The sequence below is a fragment of the Dermacentor silvarum genome, chromosome 6 (assembly GCF_013339745.2).
Source record: "Dermacentor silvarum isolate Dsil-2018 chromosome 6, BIME_Dsil_1.4, whole genome shotgun sequence".
Classification (NCBI taxonomy): domain Eukaryota; kingdom Metazoa; phylum Arthropoda; class Arachnida; order Ixodida; family Ixodidae; genus Dermacentor; species Dermacentor silvarum.
This window is the reverse complement of record NC_051159.1, coordinates 58,726,657-58,749,140: the sequence shown is the minus strand read 5'-3', so window position 1 is coordinate 58,749,140 and position 22,484 is coordinate 58,726,657. Positions and strand designations below refer to the sequence as shown.

At 47.9% G+C, this 22,484-nt stretch overlaps 1 protein-coding gene across 1 annotated transcript in view; it reads left to right on the top strand.

Moving 5' to 3' along the window:
- Nucleotides 1–22,484, top strand: part of LOC125946303 (roundabout homolog 1-like) — an 89,571-nt gene that overhangs the window by 37,057 nt on the left and 30,030 nt on the right. The window contains exons 2-9 of the mRNA XM_049669017.1: nt 7,518–7,799; nt 7,934–8,072; nt 10,068–10,195; nt 15,032–15,156; nt 16,026–16,386; nt 17,612–17,863; nt 19,583–19,762; nt 20,300–20,424. Of these exons, the coding sequence (XP_049524974.1) occupies nt 7,518–7,799; nt 7,934–8,072; nt 10,068–10,195; nt 15,032–15,156; nt 16,026–16,386; nt 17,612–17,863; nt 19,583–19,762; nt 20,300–20,424 (1,592 nt within the window). The remainder of the gene's footprint in view (nt 1–7,517; nt 7,800–7,933; nt 8,073–10,067; nt 10,196–15,031; nt 15,157–16,025; nt 16,387–17,611; nt 17,864–19,582; nt 19,763–20,299; nt 20,425–22,484) is intronic.

Here is a 22,484-nt window from a genome sequence, read left to right as displayed (position 1 = left end):
TGCTGCGAAATTTGAGCGATAAGAACACGGTGGTAACCACCTAACTTTTTTTAACGTTGTTGAATATAAGGTCCGGTAAATATATATTGCATGCACGCACCGATGAAAACAATGGAAATAACAGCAGGAAATACAACGAACATGACGACAGCTATAGCTCCTGGTCGTAACCTATGCATGTCAGCACATTGCAATGATACTGGTTGTTTCCCACTTTTTCAGAGTGCAGCATAATCATTCCTATCAAATTGATGTACATGAGAAATTCATCATCATCAGCAAGCATATTTTTATGTTCACTGCAGGACGAAGGCCTCTCCCTGCGATCTCCAATTACCCCTGTCTTGCGCTAGCTGATTCCAACTTGCGCCCGTAAATTTCTTAATTTCATCACCCGACCTAATTTTCTGCCGTCCTCGACTGCGCTTCCCATCCCTTGGCATCCATTCTTTAACTCTAATGGTCCACCGGTTATTTACCCTACGCATTGCATTTCCGGCCCAGCTCCATTTTTGTTTTCTCTTAATGTCATCTGGAATGTGGCCTGTACCCGTTTGCTCTCTGATCAACGCCGCTCTCTTCCTGTCTCTTAATGTCACGCATAACATTTCTCGTTCCATCGCTCTTTGCGCGGTCGTTAGCTTGTTCTCGAGCATCGTTGTTAACCTTTGTTAACCTCCATGTTTCTGTGCTGTTATGATCGGCACGGAATTCGACAGGTCAAGTGGGGAAAACATCGCGGCGCGCGTTCCCATGACGAGAGGCGGTTATCGTCTTCCTGGAAACTCGGCTCCCGCAAGTGTGGAAATCATGCCCGCGCGTTTTCCCGTGACGAGATAATCGCCTTCATCCCCGAGGAAGCGTCGCGCCTTTTACGCTCTGAGCAGACGCAAAGGCGAACACCCAAGGGAGAAGGCACGAAGGGGAAGAGGTCGTCGACTTGACAACCTGTCAAAGGCACTGATTCCACAAGTTCACGTCCACAAGGGGGACATCGGCTACTACAAGACCGCGAGTGGTTATTTAAGGCCGTCCTGGCCCCCATGTTAGGCAGAACCGCTCGAGACTCGGATAGAGTCAAATACATGTACCAATGAAGTGAATACAGTTTTGAGTGCGTGAGTGAGTGAGTGAGTGAAATAACTTTATTGAGGTCCACAGAAGACGCAGGGGAGACCCCGTGCCACCCGGCTAGTCCCAAGTAGGGACCGCCAAGCCGTGCTTTACGGCCCGATTGTGGGTGGGCACTCTGGACGGCCAGGGTTTGAACTCAACGACCAAACCTTGAATACAGTTATTTAAATTCTTTTCTTCGTCACGATGCCCGCCTTCATCGACATCTCCTGATTCTTGCGGTGACGACCAACCTCACCCGGTCGAGATCATATCAGTGCCGTGTTATAGCCGCGGTAGAATGAAATGATTGTATATACTTTTATTTTCAACGACATTGATAAGCTTCCAGTCAGGATTTGGCAATACCTGCCGTATGCATTCCAACGCAATTTTATTCTTCTGTAAATTTCTCTCTCATGATCAGGGTCCCCTGTGAGTAAATGACCTAGATAAACGTACTCCTGTACTCTCTAGAGGCTGATTGGTGATCCTGAATTTTTGTTCTCTTGCGAAGCTATTCAACGATACCTTTGCTTTTTGCATATTAATCTTCAACCCCACACTTACACTCTCTAGGTTAAGGTCGTCGAAAATTTATCGAAAGCAATAACAATAATCAGGAAAACTTCCATGCGTGTCAGTATACCATCTGTTTTGTTGTCACAAAAGAAATATGTTTCCTCGATGCGGCGGTCGGGCATGGCCTGACTGTCTCAAAGAGGGAGCGGCCCGCTGCGCGCTGAGTCACGTACCTTAGGACTTTCATCAAAGTTTTGCGTCCATCCATCCATCCATCCATCCTAAACTCAGCAAAAAGCTATACAGTGCGCACGTGAATTTGCGATCGTGTGCATGTATTTGAACACTTGAATTTTTTTTAACCGTCAGTTGCTAGCGCGCTTCCGTATGTGTTTTCGTGTGCCTCACTCAGTCCATGTGTTCAACACACCCCTATGCACAGTACAGCCCTGGTTTTACCTGGTCGCGCTGCCTATATAGTGAAGCGAGCTGCTTTGAGCGTAATACCATCTTGGCGTCATGGAGATTGAACGCCTTCAAGCATAGAGAAATAACACTATTTGTCCCCCGCGTCCCGAATCGGCGCACTGGGATTAAAGTCCGACAAGCCTCGCTCTCCTTTCAACGCTAGGCCCCATTTTTCGGGTGGTCTCGTCGCCACGGAACGGTTGTGAGACGAAGGAGGGCCGAGGTCTTTCCTGCGGATACAAAAGCAGACCCAGCCCCATCCGCTCATTCTCCGTTCGAATGATAACGCACCGCCTAAAGGACTACACGCGTCTCTTTTTTCCGAATGCTTGCTTCCCCGCCGCGCGACCCCACGACAGACGTAATGTGGGCGTGGCCCACCCTCGCCTCAGGGGGTGCGGGGGGGAGGGGGAAGTTCCCGCTGGTGTAGCGTTATGTTTTCTGCGTATCTGCCCACGAAGGGCGCTTTTTGTGGATCTCTTACGGTTTGTGTTTAGTAGTAGCGCCTACTCTCGACACCGCCGTCGCCACCCCCTCTCGCGTGGGCAGTTCCTTTGAAATTTTGTTGTCGCGTGACATGACGTCCGCTCTGCGAAGGCTGGCTGAATTTGATCGGATGGATACCCGCCTACGTGACTTCTGTCAAAAGGGTCAAAAGGCGGGCGTCCTCAAACGTAAAGCGCATCGAGTGTCTTGCAAACAAAATGTAGGCTTATAGAGGATTGAGGATATATAGAAGGATTGAAATGCTGCGATGGCACTACAGCGGACGAATGCGTGCTTGCATGCGGGTTGATTAATTTGTTTATAATCACTGGCGACATTAGGCCGCTGGTTGACAGACAGCCTATTTGCACTCGCAGCGGGGGTCCAGTGACTATGGAGTTATACGGCTGACCGCGACGTAGCGGGTTTGATTTCTGGGCACGGCCGCGCCATTCTGATGGGGGAGGAGTGCAAAAACGCTTGTATCACGTGTTTTAGATGCACAATGAAGAACCCTAACTGGTCAAAATTAATCCAAAGCCTCCCACTCCGGCTTCTCTCATATAGCCACTGTGTTATTGTGGGACATGTTAAACCCCGTAGCTTTAATAGCTTCTTTTCGCATGCTTTCATCATTTAATGAGCAACAATAGCTGCGTCTGCATCGTCTATTTGAAGTTCATCGCTCAAAACTCGACCGGCCATTTTGCGTTGTACCCGACGTGACAAAAATCTGCTTCGATCCCGTCGATAACACTGACAAAGTGCTCGAGTGCCCGTGTGTTACTCGCGCAGCAGATACTGGGTGGAGGTTGTAGATCCCAATGAACAAGGTTTACAATCTGCGTCTTTCCTCATCTTCATTAACTGACTGGCAGCGTAGGTCACGCCACCAGTTGGCTTTGGTCGCCAGGCGGTGTTCGGTGCACCGTACAATACAGCCCAAGTGTGATCTCCGTGTTCTCTGCGCTGCGTGGCTATCTCAGTACACCCTCCGGGGATTCGCGTATTATGGACCTCATGCGGAATATATGGGCGGAAACGTGGATAGTCCTATAGGACAATAGAACTGACAACCGGACCAATTGGCGATCCAGTCGCCTTCAGCCGGTAAGCTTGCACACAATAAGATCGCAATGCAGGCGGCTCTGCAGCTTTAACCAATGTTTTGTGTCGTCTGTACCCACTCACTGCTTGCCGTGATTGCCGAAATAGTGACTGTCTGAGCTGTGCGTGTGGCTACCGTGGCCATTGCAAACAACCGAGCAAACGCCGATCAGAAGGCGCGCAATAGCGGGTGCTATCACGTGACCAAATAATTTGGCGCCCGTGGGTATGGTAATGTAAAAGGTCTATACGTTCGACCGCAATCGGAATCCTGTCTCCTGCTTAAATCGGCACCGCTGTCCGTCAGAGAGGTAAAAGGGAAATTATTTGACACGAAAACATTTCTGTGCTAAATTTATTGGCGAGGAGGAATAAAGGACACAGCTGCACATCAGTGTTCGCGCTGCACGGCGAACAGCCACAGCCGGCTTGTGTTACTCCAAAAAGAACGCGTGCTCGAAGCTTCAGTTCGGACACGTCACAAACAAACAAACAAGCACAGAGACAAGATGGACGGCTGGATTATCACAACTGTCGTGCCGCTTCCCATCGGAGCAGGCGACCAATCAAGGCACGGCAACGATAAAAGTTATCCGTGTCGTGCCTCCTCTATAATGAACCTTCTGACGACCGCGCAATGAACTGCACTCGCTGCCGGCGTTCACACTGTCCGCGGAGAGAGAAGCTGTCTGGTACACTTCTCTGTTCGTGGCGGTGGACCTCTGTCCAAGCGGAGTCTCATTACATATGCACGCGCTTTCCGACCGGGCCCGTAAATCTCGCGCCAAGCATCGCACCCGCGGTGGTGCTGGGATTTAATCCTCGGCGCCTCGGAGCGAGTTATTGTCGCCCGTGCTGGCATGCCTATATTGGTCTCGCTAAAACGATGCAGCACAGTGTGAGACCTACGGGGCGTGCTGAACGATCAACTGCGCCAAGATGAAAACAGTGAAGAGTTTTCAATATGTCTATGTTGATCATCTCATCATCAACTTATGTGTGCATCAGAACAAAAGCTTTTTAGGGTCTACAGTTACCCACATCTTGCGTTAATCTGGACCGGCCTGTAATTGCAAATTTTCATACTTTCTTTTTACTTCATCTAATTTATATGTAGTCTACGGATATACACCATCTCCATAGTTACATAACAGCACCATGTCACCTGAAAATGATAGGTTTCTAACCAACCTAATATGTTTTGAACGCATCTTCCAAACATTGCAGTGAACCGCAACGAAGAGACTTCACCCGCCTGTCACACAAACTTCTTAATGGCTTTTTTTCAATTTTTTTTCTGCGCTAATTGTAAAGGAGCATCGTAGCTGGGTATTAGCTATGAAGATACCCACTTTTTAGCGTAAGAATACATGTCTCTTCTATTTTTCGACTCTTCGACTCCTTGACTACGTACACATTTGCGTCACTGATGCTCGTTTCGCTGCACATTTGTGGTTATTTTCACGACATTTCCGGAATTTGATACTAGATTCAAAGCCCGCGCAATCACTAGAGCCCATAATTTTCGCAGCATTCTCTTTGCATAGTATTATGCTTGCAGTTCCCGAGAATAGACATGATAGGTGGACACACGCATTTCTTCAATACATCCCTAAGACATCCCTTGCTGAACCAGTCTTGATCACTTCAACGAAGACGGTATACTTCACCTACTTGAATACCTGTTTCTGTTTGACCGACATGACCACTGTAGTCTCGACAATGCTGCACCTTTTTTATAGTGAGACGAAGTACAGTCCATGCACACTTCCTTCCAATTCACCTTCGTCGACCGACACGTGCCGGGTCACGTCAACGCTGGCGGCGGGGTCGCCGTCGGTGCATGCCCTCCAACATCTGCATGATCCCGGGAATAGTAAAGTCGCCGCTGAGAGACAGACGACCTGTCGGGCGCTGTTTACAAGGTCCTGAACGATGTCTTTTCGGCTGCCTGCTTTTCCACCGCGCCGCCCTCTCAGGCATATCTTACAGGCATTTCCTTCAAAACACTTTTTCAGCACCACTTTAACGTGCACCTAAATCTAAGTACACGAAAACACCCGTGTACTTAGATTTAGGTGCAAATTTTCGGAGTCTCCTACTACGGCGTGCCTCATAATCAGATCGTGGTTTTGGCACGTAAAACCCCATAATTTAATTTAATTTAGCACCACCGCCACTCACGTCATCTCTTTCCTCTTCGTTCAAACTGCAACCTCTCCGGTGTCGTTACGCGCTGCTTCAACCGCGCGGCAGACGACACACAGCGTGGTATATGCTGTGACATGTTGCATAATGCACCTGGTTAGTTTAGGTCGAGTGTGCGGCGGGGAACATGAGTTCGCTCTCTGAATTTTGAGGCGATGATACGGAGAGATGGTTTCTTTACTTCTATACGCTTTCCCTCCATAATCTTCCCATTTACCTACTCCCTTAAAGAAGGGGCGAGGGGGAGAGAGGAAATACGCAAGTTTCAGTGCTTCGTCGGAATCAAACCGCATCTATACTGTGACAGCGTCTGTCTCTCACAACGGATACTTTCATCTTCTCAAGAACACGTTCTTTTTTTTTGTGCTGCACACGACGTTGACTCCGTCCGCATGCCTGCCTGCTATGGCCTCCGAAATACATGCACAGACGCCACCACTCTCAGACGCCTCCACACCACGTCTGTGTGGGTCGCGAATCCCCATACAAATTAGCAAGCGCCGATGCTGCGCGACAGCGTTGTGGTTAGTGCGTTCAGCTGTACCTACTGCACAAGCTCAAATATCATGTGTTTGAATCCCAGCGGCGGTGGTGGACGAACTTACGTTTTATTGCGACAGCAATTATACGGACTCTCGAGGTGCGTTCGCGCAGTCACAGCCGCCGCCGCCGTTGTCGTGCTGTCTCAGTATCGATGGCGCGCGTATGGCCCACGCGTGGTAGATTGGAAGCTCTCCAGATACGCGAGAAACGCGCAGTGCGTTCGGCTGCAGAAATGACGAAGCCAACTAGGCGCACCCTTATGCTCTGCTCATGTAGACTTACTGTATATGGCTCCCTCGAGGGAGCCGAGCCGTATACAGTAACTCTAGCTCAATGGACCCTGTAGCGCAGCCAGGGCAGCGTTCCGTCTTCCGCTACCGACATGAGTGTTGTGCGCACAAAAACAGGCATCCCTGCTGTGTTGCGAACTGCCAAGCACGTCAGTGTGCATACCCACTGCCGTGCTCGGAACGTGAGCACTGTGGCATACTACACTGCGGTGCATACAGTGGTCTGAGCGGCACGGATGGCACGCTTCAAGCTACAAACGCTCAGGAATTTTCTTCTGGCTCATCTCGTGCACCACTGAAGTGCAACGCCTGCAGCACACCAGTGTTGTGAGACGTCTAATAGATGTTGGGGCGGTGTTTCAGCTATGCAACAGGGCGGTCGGCTTGCGTGCTGTGTCACGACAAGGTGACGACCCCGCGTACTCTTAGAACAGCGTCTGAGGAGCTTCAGCGCAACGCTAAACTCTGCTACCACTTTGAATGCTCCGCCTTCGGGCGAAAGTGCCCGATTTTTTTCTTCGTCATATGCTGAAGGTTAAGGTGAGAATTAGAAGTACCTGACGGCGATGACACGATGATCGGGATGTATGCGACGTAAACCACGTGGACACGAACAGAAGAAATTCAGTTTGTAGCGTTTGAACTGATGTTACTGCGAAGAAAATGTGTCGTGGGGCAGGTGTATATGCAACGGAAGAAACCACGGGAACCCCAGTTTCCTTCCTTGTCTCCTAATGTAGTATTCTCTCCTCCCTTTCCACTCTGTTCCTACCCTCGCAGTGCTTCGCGACGAGTTCCGGCAGCTGCCCAAGAGCGTCCACGTGGCGGCGGGCGAGTCGGCGACGCTGGAGTGCGTGCCTCCCAGGGGCCACCCCGAGCCCACGGTCACCTGGTTCAAGGACGGCGTCCAGGTGCAGCCGGGCACGGGGCGCGTCCGCCTCCTGGCCCAGGGCGCGCTCCTGATCGCCGACGTGCGCCCCTCCGACCAGGGGCGCTACGTGTGCCGGGCGGCCAACATGCTCGGTACCAGAGACTCGCCGCCCGCGCTGCTTTCGGTGCACAGTTGAGTGACGATTTCCTTTCTAGCTGGATGCAACTGCATGCTTACGCTGTGTTTTGTACCCGTAGACTGTACACAGTTCTAAGAGCTCCGATCGCGCCGCACTTCACCGGCACCCACCGCTTTCTCTTTTCAGCGAAGCCCTACTTTGTCCGAGTACCGGGAGACGTGACAACACTCGCAGAAGAATCTGTTCAGTTCGAGTGCAAAGTCAACGGCGACCCCAAGCCGACGGTCACCTGGAGGAGGCAGGATGGAAAGATGCCCATTGGAAGGTGGGTCACGTGACCGACAAAAGCAAAGCACTAGTTGGGTGCTTTCGCGAACTCTTATCACGATATTGTAACATTAACCACTGTACAACATTGTGTGTACTTCACTTGATTTCCATGCCGTGTGAGTAGATTGAGCTGCATATGAGCCTTTGTAACTTGAAACCATCAGTTAAGCATGCTGTAAAGACCGCTCAGTCCAGTTTGGTTACCTGACTTTAGGCCGCGTTATATTGCGCTACCTCTTCCACAGTAATTTACCAAATATTCTAGCTATCAACTTTACCGGAAAAATATATAGCTTACATTTTCCTCTCTCACGAATAAAAATACATGGCAAATGAGTAGCTAATTGTAGAACCTTATCTGTGAATACAGGTATGACGTCGATAGAAAACTCGCAGACCTCATATGCTTTAGGGGGTTATGATTAGGCTACGTCATGAAACCCACCCAACGCAGACCCATTCGTGCCTAGAGATATCGTGTTAACCCTTAAAATCACTATTTGACTGTTTATTTGATATGGCCTAGGAGTAAGGAGCATTTGGGGATAGATCATTTGTCTTAAAATATGAGAGCTTGGAGCACACAACGCCACAAGTGGCTCAGAGATAAATGCTAACCCGTTATCGGACGCAGTGTGGGTAGCCCAATACACATATGGCCGTGATAGCCATGGATCGACAGATGCTGAGGATGTGTGGGGCAGTGTGCTGAAATTTTGATGGGCGTCTACAGAGGGTGCACGTGAGAGCAATTAATCGAGGACAGCCTACTGTGGCTTCCACCGCAGCCAGCTTTGGGATGTAAAGGGTGAAATGTTGTGAAACTGGTTAAAATACGCGAGTGAAAACCGTAATTTTCACTTCCGGTGAACGTGAATACTTATACGTGAATCAACAGTAAGCGAACAAGGGAAGCCTTAGCCTAGATCCTTAAGGCTGGACAAGTAATTGTGCAAACGTTCGTTCCAGGCTCAAGGCTTCAGGCTCATGCCTACTTGTTCCTACACTGTTGATTATTTGTCTACGCCGACCCTTTTGTCTTTTTAAAACTTTAGAAGCTTAAAATAAAGAAACGAAAATGGCAGATTTCCTGCACCTCTGAGTGAGGCGTTTCGGGAACAAGCTTTATATCAGCGTCGAAAGAGTGCACAGCTTCGGCAGGTGAATTCACCTTACGCTTATAACTGAAGATAAAAAACATGTTCCAAATGTCATTTCTTATTACTGGCTGGAGTATGGCCTACGTACTCGAATTACGGGGACAGCCCTACGTTGGATCCGCCCCGTGTGCATCGCTCGCTATGTATGTTATGAACTGCCTGACTTCCTTTGCATAAATGGACTCACGGGCCACGTTCGTAACTATCTCGATTCATCCATGACAAGTGCTAGCGACAGCCACTATTTTCTACGGCAGTGTGCGAAGGCATCATGCACCACATCCTACGTAGCTGTGTGGATGGCTCACCATGGTTGTAATCATTTTGTAAACATAATGACTAAACCCAGCCCAGGGAACATGTTTACCCAGAACTAATGCTGCTAAAATAAGAGGCCTCAATGCGGGCTTCAAAAATTGGAAAGCACTTCCCTAAAGCAGTGTTCCTTCAAAAATGTTGCGTGTTTCACTGCACTATGACCCTTAGTGCGGAGAAGCACTAACGTTGCGGGGGCGCTCTACCTGTTTGGGGGCGTTGCGGGGGTGCCCTACAATGTGTCTTTAATTTTCGTCATTTTGTCGTTGTGGGAACCTACGGAATGTGCGTATGCTTGTCCTTTAAAAACTGCCTTTACCTGGCACATTCATTATAACCTCGTTTTTTTATTGTAACATTTAAAAACACATTTCCGTGTTGTACGCGTTTATTCTGGTTATGAGTACCAGTCTGCTTTGAATGTGTAGGTCAATTTTTTTTCTCTTGATTCGTCAACATCTCGCAATGCGCGCAAAAGTTAATCATTTTTAACACCCCTCTTTCTCTTTCTTCAGAGCATACGTTCAAGAGGACAAGAGTCTGCACATCAAGAATGTCGTTCCCGCAGATGAGGGAACATACATTTGTGAATCAGAAAATATTGTTGGCTCAGCTTCTGCTTCAGCGACACTTACTGTGCACTGTAAGTTGTGTCTTCACATGATCTATCACCGCATTCCTTACTAACCAGCCATAAATACTTTCATAAGCTCTCCGGCGGTCACTGCAACTATGTATGTTTAGGCATGTAGTGGTTCAGGGACGCTTTTCTGTCCAATCTTTTTAAATGCGAATGCATTTCTTAGTCGGGGCATGTCAGGCGTCTGTCGGTGTCCGCGCGCCGGCAGGTGTTATCTTTCCGCTCTCACTCCCTCTCCCATAGCAACAGCTGCGGGCGCGCACGCTTATCCTCGCCCCTAGCAACCGGAGCAGTGGTGCGGGCGGAGTAGCGGAGAGTGAGTGGAGAGGAGGAGTGTGCTCTGGCGTGTGAGGGCGCTCGCATCGCGGGAACTCGGCGGAGCTCCCGCGTGTGTGGAGAGAGTGTAGTTGAGGGTAGGTGCAGTGCTTCGCCGCTCCTTCTCTCGCCGTTCGCTCTCTCCTCCCTGCGCCCCACTCTCCTGTTCGCTCGCTCGCACGTATATATAAATGGAGTGAAGCGCGCGCCTCACTCTCGACCATTCGCTAGGCTGGGCGCCTCTAAGGCGATGGCAGAAGTCGGTGAAGGCGAATGTCTGACGGCAACGGTACCCCTAGCAAGAAGTGTAATACAATACAAGAAGTGCATTACACCTCTCGCTGGAGGTGACGTCACTGCAGTAGCTTCAACGTCATCATCAACCGGAGGAGAAGAAGCGGAAGACAAGGCTGCGAAGCGAAGAGCGCGTGATGCCGAACGCAAGCGAGCGAAGTGAGCTGCCTGATACCGAACTCCGTGCTCGGGAAGCCTGCTGCGAAACGCCAACGCCGAGCCGAAGATCCGGAAATGTGTGCTCGATACGCCGCTGTGAGACGTCAACGGCGAGCCGAGAACGCTCAAGTTCGTGTTCGAGACGCGGCGGAAGAAACGTCAACGGCGAGCTGCCGATCCTCGAGTGAAGCGGCGCGAGGCCGAGTCCAAGCGGCAACGACGACGGGCTGATCCCGTGTACCTGGATCCATTCCGACTACCATTCACGGAAGTTGCATTGATCTCGCCTTTACCCGAAACTGTGACGTGCGCATGCTTCTCAAAGACCCTTTGACTGTACACTTTAGCGACTACAAGGTTGTGATAATGGCCGTCAGGTACAATGACAACACAAACAGGTGCTGATGAATGTGTAAATAAATGGTTACGGTACAAATCCTCGTCTCGTCATTAATTTACGCCATTAAAATTACTACGCCGTGTACTCTCGGCGCAAGAAATGCATTCGCATTTCCTCACGATTCCCTTCGGGGAGGTGGGGGCAATTTTTCTTCCTTCTGCTCATTCATTAAAGCATATCTATCTATCTATCTATCTATCTATCTATCTATCTATCTATCTATCTATCTATCTATCTATCTATCTATCTATCTATCTATCTATCTATCTATCTATCTATCTATCTATCAAGCAAAACAGCTTAAACCACGATACTTACTCGTTGATCATCACCAGCTTATTTTTATGTCAACTGCAGGACGAAGGCCTCTCACTCCCTGCGATCTCCAATTACCCCTGTCTTGCGCTAGCTGATTCCAACTAGCGCCTCCCAATTTCCCCATTTCATCACCCCACCTAATTTTCTGCCATCCTCGACTGCGCTTCCCTTCCCTTTGGCACCCATTATCTAACTCTAATGGTCCACCGGTTACCTACCCTACGCATTACATGGCCTGCCCAGCTCCATTTTTTTTTAAATTCTTAATGTCAACTAGAATATCGGATATCCCCGTTTGCTCTCTGATCCACACCGCTCTCTTCCTGTCTCTTAACGTTACGCTTAGCATTTTACCACGGGAGCTGTTTCAGCCGGCCGTTAGTCCGTCCGTCGCGGACACAAAATGTGGGCCGATCCTGCCGACCGTGCAGAAAGGGTCCACACGCAATGGAACACACCCCTGTGGACTAGCGAAGCTGAGCCTGGATAAGTCAAGCTAACAATGGTTGGGACTACTTAAGCTTAGTCAGTCATCGATAGGCAATGAATAGCTAATCGATAATCGATGAATAATCAATAAATTGCGGGAAATGCTGGGGATGACGTGGTAGTGCTTAGCCTAGCCCAAATACTGGCCAATACCTTGCGATAGCCAATCGATAGCCCATCAATAGCTAATCAATAATTGATCAATAATCAAAAAATTCCGAAAAATGCTGGCGATTACCTGGTAGTGATTAGCCTACGCCAAATACGTAGCCAATACTTTGCGACAGCGAAGCAATAGCTAATCGATAATCGATCAATAATCAATTCATTCCGGAAAATGCTGGGGATGACGTGGTAGTGCTTAGCCTAGCCTAAATACGTGGCCAATACCTTGCGATAGCCAATCAATAGCTAATCGATCATTGATCAATAATCAATAAATTCCGGAAAATGCTGGGGAATACGTGGTAGTGCTTTGTCTAGCTCAAATACGTAGCCAATACTTCGCGATAGCCAATAGATAGCCAATGAATAGCTAATCAATCATTGATCAATAATAAATACATTCCGAAAAATGCTGGGTATTACGTGGTAGTGCTTAGCTTAGCGAAAATACGTGGCCAATACCTTTCGATAGCCAATCAATAGCCAATCAATGCCTAATTGACAATCGATCAATAATCAATCAATTCTGGAAAATGCTGGGGATGACTTGGTAGTGCTTAGCCTAGCCCAAATACGTGGTTAATACCTTGCGATAGCCAATCGATAGCCCATAAATAGCTAATTGATAATCGATCAATAATCAATAAATTCCGGAAAATGCTGGGGATGACTTGGTAGTGCTTAGTCTAGCCCAAAAGCCAGGACTAGCTAGGTGCCCATCAGCTCCGCTGTCTGTTTAGCATTGCGCCTCCAGTGCAACCTAGGCTAAATTGTTTCATTTAATCACTCTTTGCGCTGTCCTTAACTTGTTCTGGAGCTTCTTTGTTAGCCTCCAAGTTTCTGCCCCATATGTGAGCACCGGTAGAATGCAATGATTTTACACTTTTCCATTCAACGACAGTGGCAAGCTTCTAGTCAGCATTTGGTAATGCCTGCCGTATCCATTCCAACCCATTTTTAGTCTTCTGTAAATTTTTCTTCTCATGATCAGGGTTCCCGGTGAGTAATTGGCCTAGACAAACATACTCCTGCGCAGACTCTAGATGCTGACTGGCGATCATGAATTCTTGTTCCCTTGCCAGGCTGTTGAACTCGTTGATATTAGATAATAAAGCCGCCGTGCCGCATTTACGAAATCCCGAAAGAACACTTCATGGAGAAATCGACCATAGGCAAAGCGATTCATGCGCCTAAAGGCGGACTTTAAAAAAAGAATCGAATTTGTTTTTGTGTATTGACACGTGGCCTTGATGACACATGCTCAAGTACATAAGGTGTGGATAACTCAGAGAAGCGAACTTCTGAATTTCTTCTCTTTTATTTATTTCGCTTTATTTTATGTTTAGCGGAATCACATCCGCAAACGAAACATTAACTCAGCGGTGAAGGTTATTACAAGCGCGATAGACCGTCGCCGCTCTCGCTTTGCAGTAGTCAACGACGCCTTCGTTGGTGCAAGCACAGGAGAATGCCAAGGCATTTCACCTATGCCGCTTCGGTGAGCGAAGCTTGCGCTCGCAGGGCGATGTTATATGCGGCGAACACGCTATGTGCGTGTCAGAACAGCACAGCAAACTCAATGAGAGCTGCAGAGGAGCGCGGGCGGCCCAAAACGTTTTGCGCGCTAACCTGCACTCGCCCGGATGTCTATCCTTCACGATTGTGAATTGAACCGAATATCCGCACAGGGTTGCTGGCATTAAGCAAAATGTCCATAGTTACGGTGACTATCACCACAGTTCAAGAAATTACCGTAATCATTGTATTGAAAGGGTAATTTCTCGCCCCTTGGACCTGAACTGGAGCGTGATCCACGGTATACAAGCAAATTGAAACGAACTTAAGGTATTGTGGGGCAGAGCATGTGCAACAAAGGCTGTGGTTTGAGCTCACTTTGATGACCACTGAAAACCTTGTGGCCTGGACGCTTTCTAAAAGAGAGATAAATAGCCAATTAGTATATTGCCGACGTGTGACAACACTATGCGTGATAGCATGCGGCTGTTTACCATTTTGAAAATTTATCGAGCAAATGTTGTGTACAAGTACGCTACGACCGGAACATGAAATGGTATATAACCGTGCCCTAAATGATGGCGTAACTACAGTTAGGTGAGCGAATGTTCACGCAATGTTTAGGGCCTCGCCGCCACGGCGTATAGCATTAATCTGAACGAACCATATGACCAGGCAATGCTTAACTACAAGACAGTGCTGCACGAAATTCGTACATATAGCATGAACCGTTTGACATAATTCTTCCCGCTGAGCCTTTTCTGCACTCAGATCCTTTTAGGTACATTTCTTGGGTAAATGTCCGTAGATTACTCAAAATCTTATTTGGTATTAGCCAGCAAACGAGGAAATAACCAATATGGCCTAGCTTTCCTTTCACGCCGTGCTATAAAAAAAAAAAAAAGAAGCTGACTCTTTATTCTCCTCGTGTTGAACATTTTGCGTTAGTGACTGAACAAAATTGTGGATACTTTATTCCGAAATTAAATTTTATTTTTTTCCTTGATATGTCCGTGTAATATTTGTAAAAGGAACGTTACATCATTGCTGTAATTTCAATTGACATGCCAATTGCGTCTAAACAGGAGGCTCAAGCTAGCAGAAAGCACTTGAAACACCAGTACCGGTATGCTAATATGGGCAGTGATTTTCACACGTCTCTTTTGTTTTCTTGCTCGTCCCAGCACGTCCGATATTCCGTCTCACTCCCCAGGACCAGAAAGTGGGGCTCAATGGTGTCGCCAAGTTTGACTGCCTCGCGACAGGCAACCCACCACCCTCCGTGTTCTGGACCCGAGAAGGCAACCAGGTGAGCGTCGTCTCTGTTTGATACGTACTTGCGAATGTGATAAGCTCGTGTGTGTGTCCTGTGCAGAACAATGCATGCGTAACCTCCTGATAAGCAGACACTGCCCGCATCCTAAGGATTCTCTCATCCCTGACTGCTAAAGAAGCGCGATTGAAACATGTGTGCGAATTGACTGGAGGTCTAGTTGGTTCATGACCACAGAAAACCAGAGCTATATAGAAGACGGGTGACAGATTAGAAAAGAGCACAAATACATTGCCTTGACTAACAACTGTATGCTCTTCTTGTCTGTGTGCTCTTTCCTGTCCACTACCTCACCACGGCGGGTAAAAATAAATCCAAACAGAGACGCAGCATGGTTCTGCGAGACCGGCTGCGTATTTTGGGTATTCTGTCCTGTCTTCCAGGGCTGTTTTTATGTGATGTGTACGAAGCAGCACAGCAAGAACCAACACAGAGAGCCCTAACCTTTACGACAATCAGTGACGATAAACTAACAACCTTGAAATACGAACGGGTGTTTACCAATGTCACTGTTGGGCACTGATGTCAAAAGAACAACGTTCCACGGGACGGGTCGCGCAGAACTAAGCAATGCGAGATGATGTAGGGTGATACACATGGGCTTCCCGTGGCATTTATTTCTTTAGGCGGATAAGCAACGTTGATCCTTTCGTGCCTCGGCAGTCTTTGGTATCAGGTTGTGCCCACAGCGACACACTAGCGCCCATTCCCTGTACCTGTTGCAACTACGACCAATCAAATTTTCATGGTTGCATCATTGTCATGCAGTGAAGTCAGACCTCCGGTAGGGCATTAAAAAGACGCCGACGCGTTCCCGAAATTCTTTGATTGACTCGCCGACACAGGTGCTGATGTTTCCGGGCAAGTCACACGGTCGCTTCTCGGTCAGTGACGGGGGAACGCTGACCATCACCGGCGTGCGTAAGGAGGACCACGGCTACTACGTCTGCTCGGCTTTGTCCGTTGTTGGCTCGAGCATGGCTAAAGGTCATCTGGAGGTCATGGCGCTGGCCGACTTTCCGCCGCCGATCATACGACTGGGTCCTGCCAACCAGACGCTGCCGCTGCACACGGCAACCCAGCTACCGTGCGAAGCTGCCGGAACGCCCACACCTTCCGTGCAGTGGCTGTACAACGGGTCTCCGCTGAGCTTCGAAGATCGGCCCCGATTCACGCAGCTAGAGTCTGGCATCCTGCAGATACAAGGTCAGCAACTGGCGCCTTCGAGAACAGCTCCATATTATGCTTGAAATTTTTATACAGTGCAAAATGTCCGGTTGTTTCGATTTATTGTTAAGTTAAATCAGCGATAGAACATTCATCTTCAACGCAGCGTTTTCTTCGCTTTTCCTTTCTATATCCCTCCTTACATAATTGAAAATGTAATGGATCATGCCTGTACAGGACGTTCGATGCCCAAAATACGCAGCCTGTCTCGCAGAACCATGCTGCGTCTCTGTTTGGATTTATTTTTACCCGCCGTGGTGAGGTAGTGGCTATAGCGTTGATCTGCTAAGCTCGAGGGCGCGGGATGAAATCCCGGCAGCGGCGGTCACATTTTATTTTGTTTTCATCGCCTATCAGCCTAGGAACAGGCTTTCCTCCACGAAACCAATAAAAGGTCGGTTGAGCACGTCTGTAAACGAGTTTTTGTTACGGACGACTCGAGTGATGAACGTTTTTGCCGAACTGACCTGTCTAAACTGTTGGCATGTTTCTTTTATTTATTTTCTTTGATATTATTCTCTAAGCAAGCAAACGAAACCAGAAATGACTCGCTAAATAGCTTCTCCTAATAATAGTAAATAAATAAATGAGCTACTTAGCCAATGAGAGAGATGCGCTGAAAACAACCAGACAGCTGAAATTTCACTGTCTAGTGGTGCCTTGAAGGTACTGCCTAAAAATAATAGTCCTTCTCGATACCTATTTTAAAAGAGTAACGGCACGCCTGGATGCTCAAAACAACAAAAAATTTGTTGCGCCACCTAGGCGAACTATCCTTCCCCCTCCTAGTTCCCGCCATTTCACGCATAAGCTGCAGGCTTTTCATAGTGCAACAATGTCATGCAGCGAAGTGTCCTTGGACGAGCATGCAGTTCTAACTGCTTTGATTATTGACCAAAAATTTCCTTTCATGCTGGTCTGCGCAAACACACACACAAACTAATAATAATAATAATAATAATAATAATAATAATAATAATAATAATAATAATAATAAAAGAAAAAAGAAAAACATGTTGCACTTATGTGGATTTTTTTTAAATACCTGTTCGTGTAGGTCATTAGACTACCTCCTTCCAATGGTAGTAAACACGACAAATGCGATAGTCCTATGTTGCATTTGTTGCAAGAGATTTAAAATGCGACATCCCAACCAATAACCAGCCGTTAATATGAGTTACCATCTGCTGCTGCACTTTCACAGACCTCCAGTTGGTGGACAGCGGTGCATACACGTGCAAAGCTTCAAGTGAAAGCGGCGAGACATCTTGGACTGCGTCTCTCACTGTTGACTCACCGCACAATCCAAACGTCAATTTTCATCGTTCTCCTGACCCCTCCACATTCCCCGGTCCTCCTTCACAACCTGTGGCCGTAAACACGACCGATACTTCGATAACCCTAACTTGGAAACGTAGCGAGAAAGTGGGCGCATCATCCCTCAAGGGGTACACAGGTAAGTCGTAGTCGCAATATTCTATGCATACATCGTGTGTAGCCATGTCATATAGAAGCACCATGAATATAATGAGCAATTTAAGTGCAGCAACGACCTAAAAGGTTAGCATTAATTGAGACCAAGGATAGCACAGACTAATACATTCAGTCTCCAATCGAAAAGGCAAAGCAACGATTGCGATAGCAAATTAGTAGACAGCTATACGAAGTAAGAATAGTAGTTTTCTCTGCCGTATAAACTTGTAAACATTCGCTTACTAGAAAAATTAACAAGCATAATGTCACGCACGCACAAGCAAACATGAACACATCTCACTGGATGACCGCGGACACTCGCTGTCAAAACGCTGGAGTGAGCAAGCGCGGCTAGCAGCAGCGAGCGAATTGACCTTCGTGCTGCCTTTCGTTTCACCGCGAACTAAGCCGCGAAAACACAGCGCACACGAAGCTATCAGCACTCGGCGCACCCTGTCCCCATCGCAGATGGTTTTCAAGTTAGGGCCCGCGTGGCCGCGCCACACGCAGCCGCCGCCGGAGTAGAAAGCCGACATGTCTCCCTCCCCTCCCCCCGGTGCCTTGCGCACGACCAATGATGGCGCGCTTCCTCCCCGATTTCTTTCCTTGCGCGGGCGAGATTGAGCCACCATCGTCGGCTCACACTCGCATGCTTTGACTCGCACATACAGCATACGGCGCGCGGCAACGATGTTATCGCTCTTGGAATTTATACGAAACATCATGGCGACGCCGACGGCAGAAATTCGCCTGGAGTGTCCATATAATTGCTATCGCAATAAAAAATGTCATATCAAACAGTTTAAAAATATCTTGGTCGAGTGGCATTGAAGTGAAAAACTAATCTATGATAAGAGCACACTGTAACACAGGAACTCTTAGAAATGTATGCTTTTTTACGTTTTTATTGGTATAAGCGGTGCTCTTTACCGTGAATAACTACAAGCGTCGCACGGGCTTGGATGTTATGGTTGCTCTTCGTTAGCTCTGAAGGTAACGTTGATGTTATCAAAATCTTCAGGGGAAATATCCACTTAAGCTCTGCGTAAGAAACGATGGAACATGAGGCGTAGCACGGCCATTGCAAGTTGTTGGATCCTGTATATTTCCCTCCGATTGAGGTAAACTGGGAGACACATCACTGTAAGTCTCGCATTAGCAATATTTAGTGCGAATAGAACCGGTTACCTAAAAAAATGTAACAATGTGCATATTTATAAACGTTACAATGTCTAGAGTGTATAGATAGCTTGCACGTGACGTCACGGACGCAGCTTCACACCGTAATGGTGCTCCAATATGACGCCTAGGATGACGTCCTTGTGTCATATTCACTGCCGCGGTAATTGGCTTCTATTGTGGAAGGGAAGCTCAGGACAGGCCCCTGCCCTGCCTGCCCAACGGACGCAGCTGATTACCCTGCTCGTTCACCAGCATAGCTCCTATGATGAAGTCAGTGCAAGCCATCTATACGTCAGCTTCTACATCATTAGAAATTAGCTACAAGTATTCGAAATTGTATTCTCAAGAACAATGTCTGTACCCGAACAAACTGCCATATGTAAGAGCGTTTCCTCAATTGGCGGCGTTTGGGTGCCAGCCACTCACGATGTAGCTATCGGCCTAGTAGATCGAGTAAGTTTTCTGAAAAAAGGCCGATAATTTTAGGGCACCATAACTGGTGTCGTATTTCCATTTGCAGTTGAGTACTACAGCAGCGACCTCGAAAGTGGATGGGTTCTGGCAGCCCATCGAATCCTTGCTGAAACGTACACCATCCCAGCCTTGCGTCCCGACTCACGCTACATCTTCATCGTACGAGCTGAAAATTCTCATGGCCTCGGTGTTCCCAGCCCTGCCTCTGAAGCTATACGAACTTTAGGTGGGTATCCTTGCGAAAAAAACAAAATGTGCCTGTGCTGTATAAGCCGCCGATATTTTGCCTGGCTGTGTGATATGGCAGAGATGTGGACACATCAGTGCACGAATGTCTCTCAAAATTACTTTACTCGTCACTGACTCCCGTACTATGAACAAATATCGCAGTGCTCGCGTCACTATGGAGACGGCTCTATCACGCATGTAGAGTGCCACAACAGTTCGGCTCCCAAGGCTGCAATATATCATGTAATGCTACACTGACTGAACAACATGAAAATCTGTTGTCATACGCCAAGAACGGTTGAGGAGGTGACGACTTCGCCTAAATGGTAAACATCGGTGGGCCGCATTGTAGTGCACATCAAAATGAAAGCGCAAATTGGCAATGCAGAGCACTACACTTGATAAGCATGAACAGCACACGTGCCAGTTGAAACGTACACTTAGTGTAAGACAGACCTGTTAATTTCATTTGCTTTTATTGCTTCGCGTAGAAACTTCTATATCTAATTGCTCTTTTGTTATTTTCGATCCACAGGAACGGCACCGCACTTTCTTCCCGAGTACAACCTTGACGAAGCACGAGCCAAGCTCAGTGCCAGTGTGGTGACCCTTCAAGACATACGGGCCATGAGTTCAACAGCTGTGAAGTTGAAATGGAAGGTATGTTCAATGCTTCCATGATGTGATTAATTTGCCACGACATGCTTTACAATATCTTTTTATTGCGAGAGCAATTATTTGGACACTCCTGGCGCATTTCTGCCGTCGTCGCCGTCGGCGTCGACGTCACCGTAATGTTGCGTGTAAAGTCCAAGGGCGTGGTCACCGCGCGCCGTGTGTTGTATGTGCCAGTCAAAGCTTGCGAGAGGGAGCTGAAGATGGTGGCTCACTCTCGCACGAGCAAGGGAAGAAAACGGCGAAGAAGCGCGCCGTCTTGCGTAGCGCGCAAGGCATCGGGGGGAGGGGAAGGAGGGGGGGGGGGTAAGCGTCTAATCCGGCGGGGGCTGCGTGTGGCGCGGCCGCGCGCGGCCCTATCTTGAAATTGATCTGCGATTGGAACACCAAGTGCTGATAGCTTCGTGTGCGCTGTGTTCTCGCCGCTCAGTTAGCGTTAAACGGGAGGCAGCACCAAGGTCAATTCGCTCGCTGCTGCTGCCGCGCTTCCTCACTCAAGCGTTTTGACAGCCAGTGTGCTCGGTCATCGAGTGAGATGTGTTCATGTTTGCTTATGCCCGTGGCGCCACGCTTTTTAATTTTCTTAGTAAGAGAACGTTTACAAGTTTACACGGCCGATAAAACTACTATCCTTACTTCCTATAGCTGTCTACTAATTTGCTATCGCAATGCATGCTTCGCCTTGCGGGCGAAACTGCGACATCTTTTTTTTTTTAAGTTTTGAACACAGCCGAGTTACACAGGTGAATTATGTCATGTGTGGGTGTCTTTCAGTGCATGCCATTGCTTTTCACTTGTTTTAGACGGCGCATGAGACCATGTGCTTGACAGGAGCGACTCTTTCTCGTTGAAAAGGGCTGATTATTTAACAAAAACAACTAAGAAAGCAACTCCTGTGAATATTCGTGTGTAAGGGAATATATTGCGAAGACCGGGTCCTGTAAGCAGAAGATGCCTTGGTGATCGAATTTATAGGTAACGGACGCAGTCTATAGGTGGTCGTTATTCAGTTTTCCCGAATTGCAATTTCGGAGAACTCTTTTATAGCTAAAACATGCCAACGCTAGTCCGGGGAGAATAAGAGATGGATGGACTGATCAGCCGAAGCCCAACCGTCAGTCATTCATTTCTGCTGGGTTACGCAAGTTATGCAACATAGGCTAATAATACAGCTAGGCCAGTCGCAGTAGTTTAAGCACTTTCACCTTCGTACTAATTAGGAGCTCATATGTATTACGGAAGCAGAAAAAAAAAGAACGATGGAAGGCCACTCACAGGAATGCTGAGGTCCAAAACAGCGGCGGATGTCCCGGCGGCGACGCCACGATGACGATCATGACTACGCCATGGCCACAAACGCGACAGCTCGCACGTCAAGTATCCGGGATTGCGTTGTAGGTGGGGACAAGTAGTTTCCTTTTCAGGTGATTCCTCGTATCAGGAAGCCATTACGACGACGAGGATGACGGCGGTGATGATGATGATAATGATGATGAATAAATGACCCAGCAGATATCATGGTCAGACCATAATATCTGCTATAGAAAGTGAAAGAGCTACAATAAGGTATTTTTAACAGCTAACACAGCAAAAAGAAAAAAAAATGGAAAGAAAAAGGACTCCAACCCACGGAAGGGTTTGAAGTCCTTTCTTCAACGCCAACGGTTCAACGTCGGCAAGAATGAGTACCGCTCGTTACACAGTTACAAAGGGAGTAGCACCGCTTCCTGGCATAATATGATTCATTGCACGTTATCTACACACACCCACGCCAATTCACATGCAATATTATTGATACTGTATCGCCAAGTATCAAGAATACACTCTAAAAAATGTACACCCTTTGGTTGTATCTTATCCGCAAACAATGTTCGTCATCGGCCTTGCTTGCGTTTGCTGTCTTGAAAACTCGGCGCTCGCTACTTTCCTGCCGAGAATGCTGTGTCACGCTGATAACGCGCACGCGTTTCGCGACTAGGAAGTACCGCGCTAGCATCGTTAAAGAAAGGAAATGTGGACAAGACAGATGACAATTATTGTTTGGG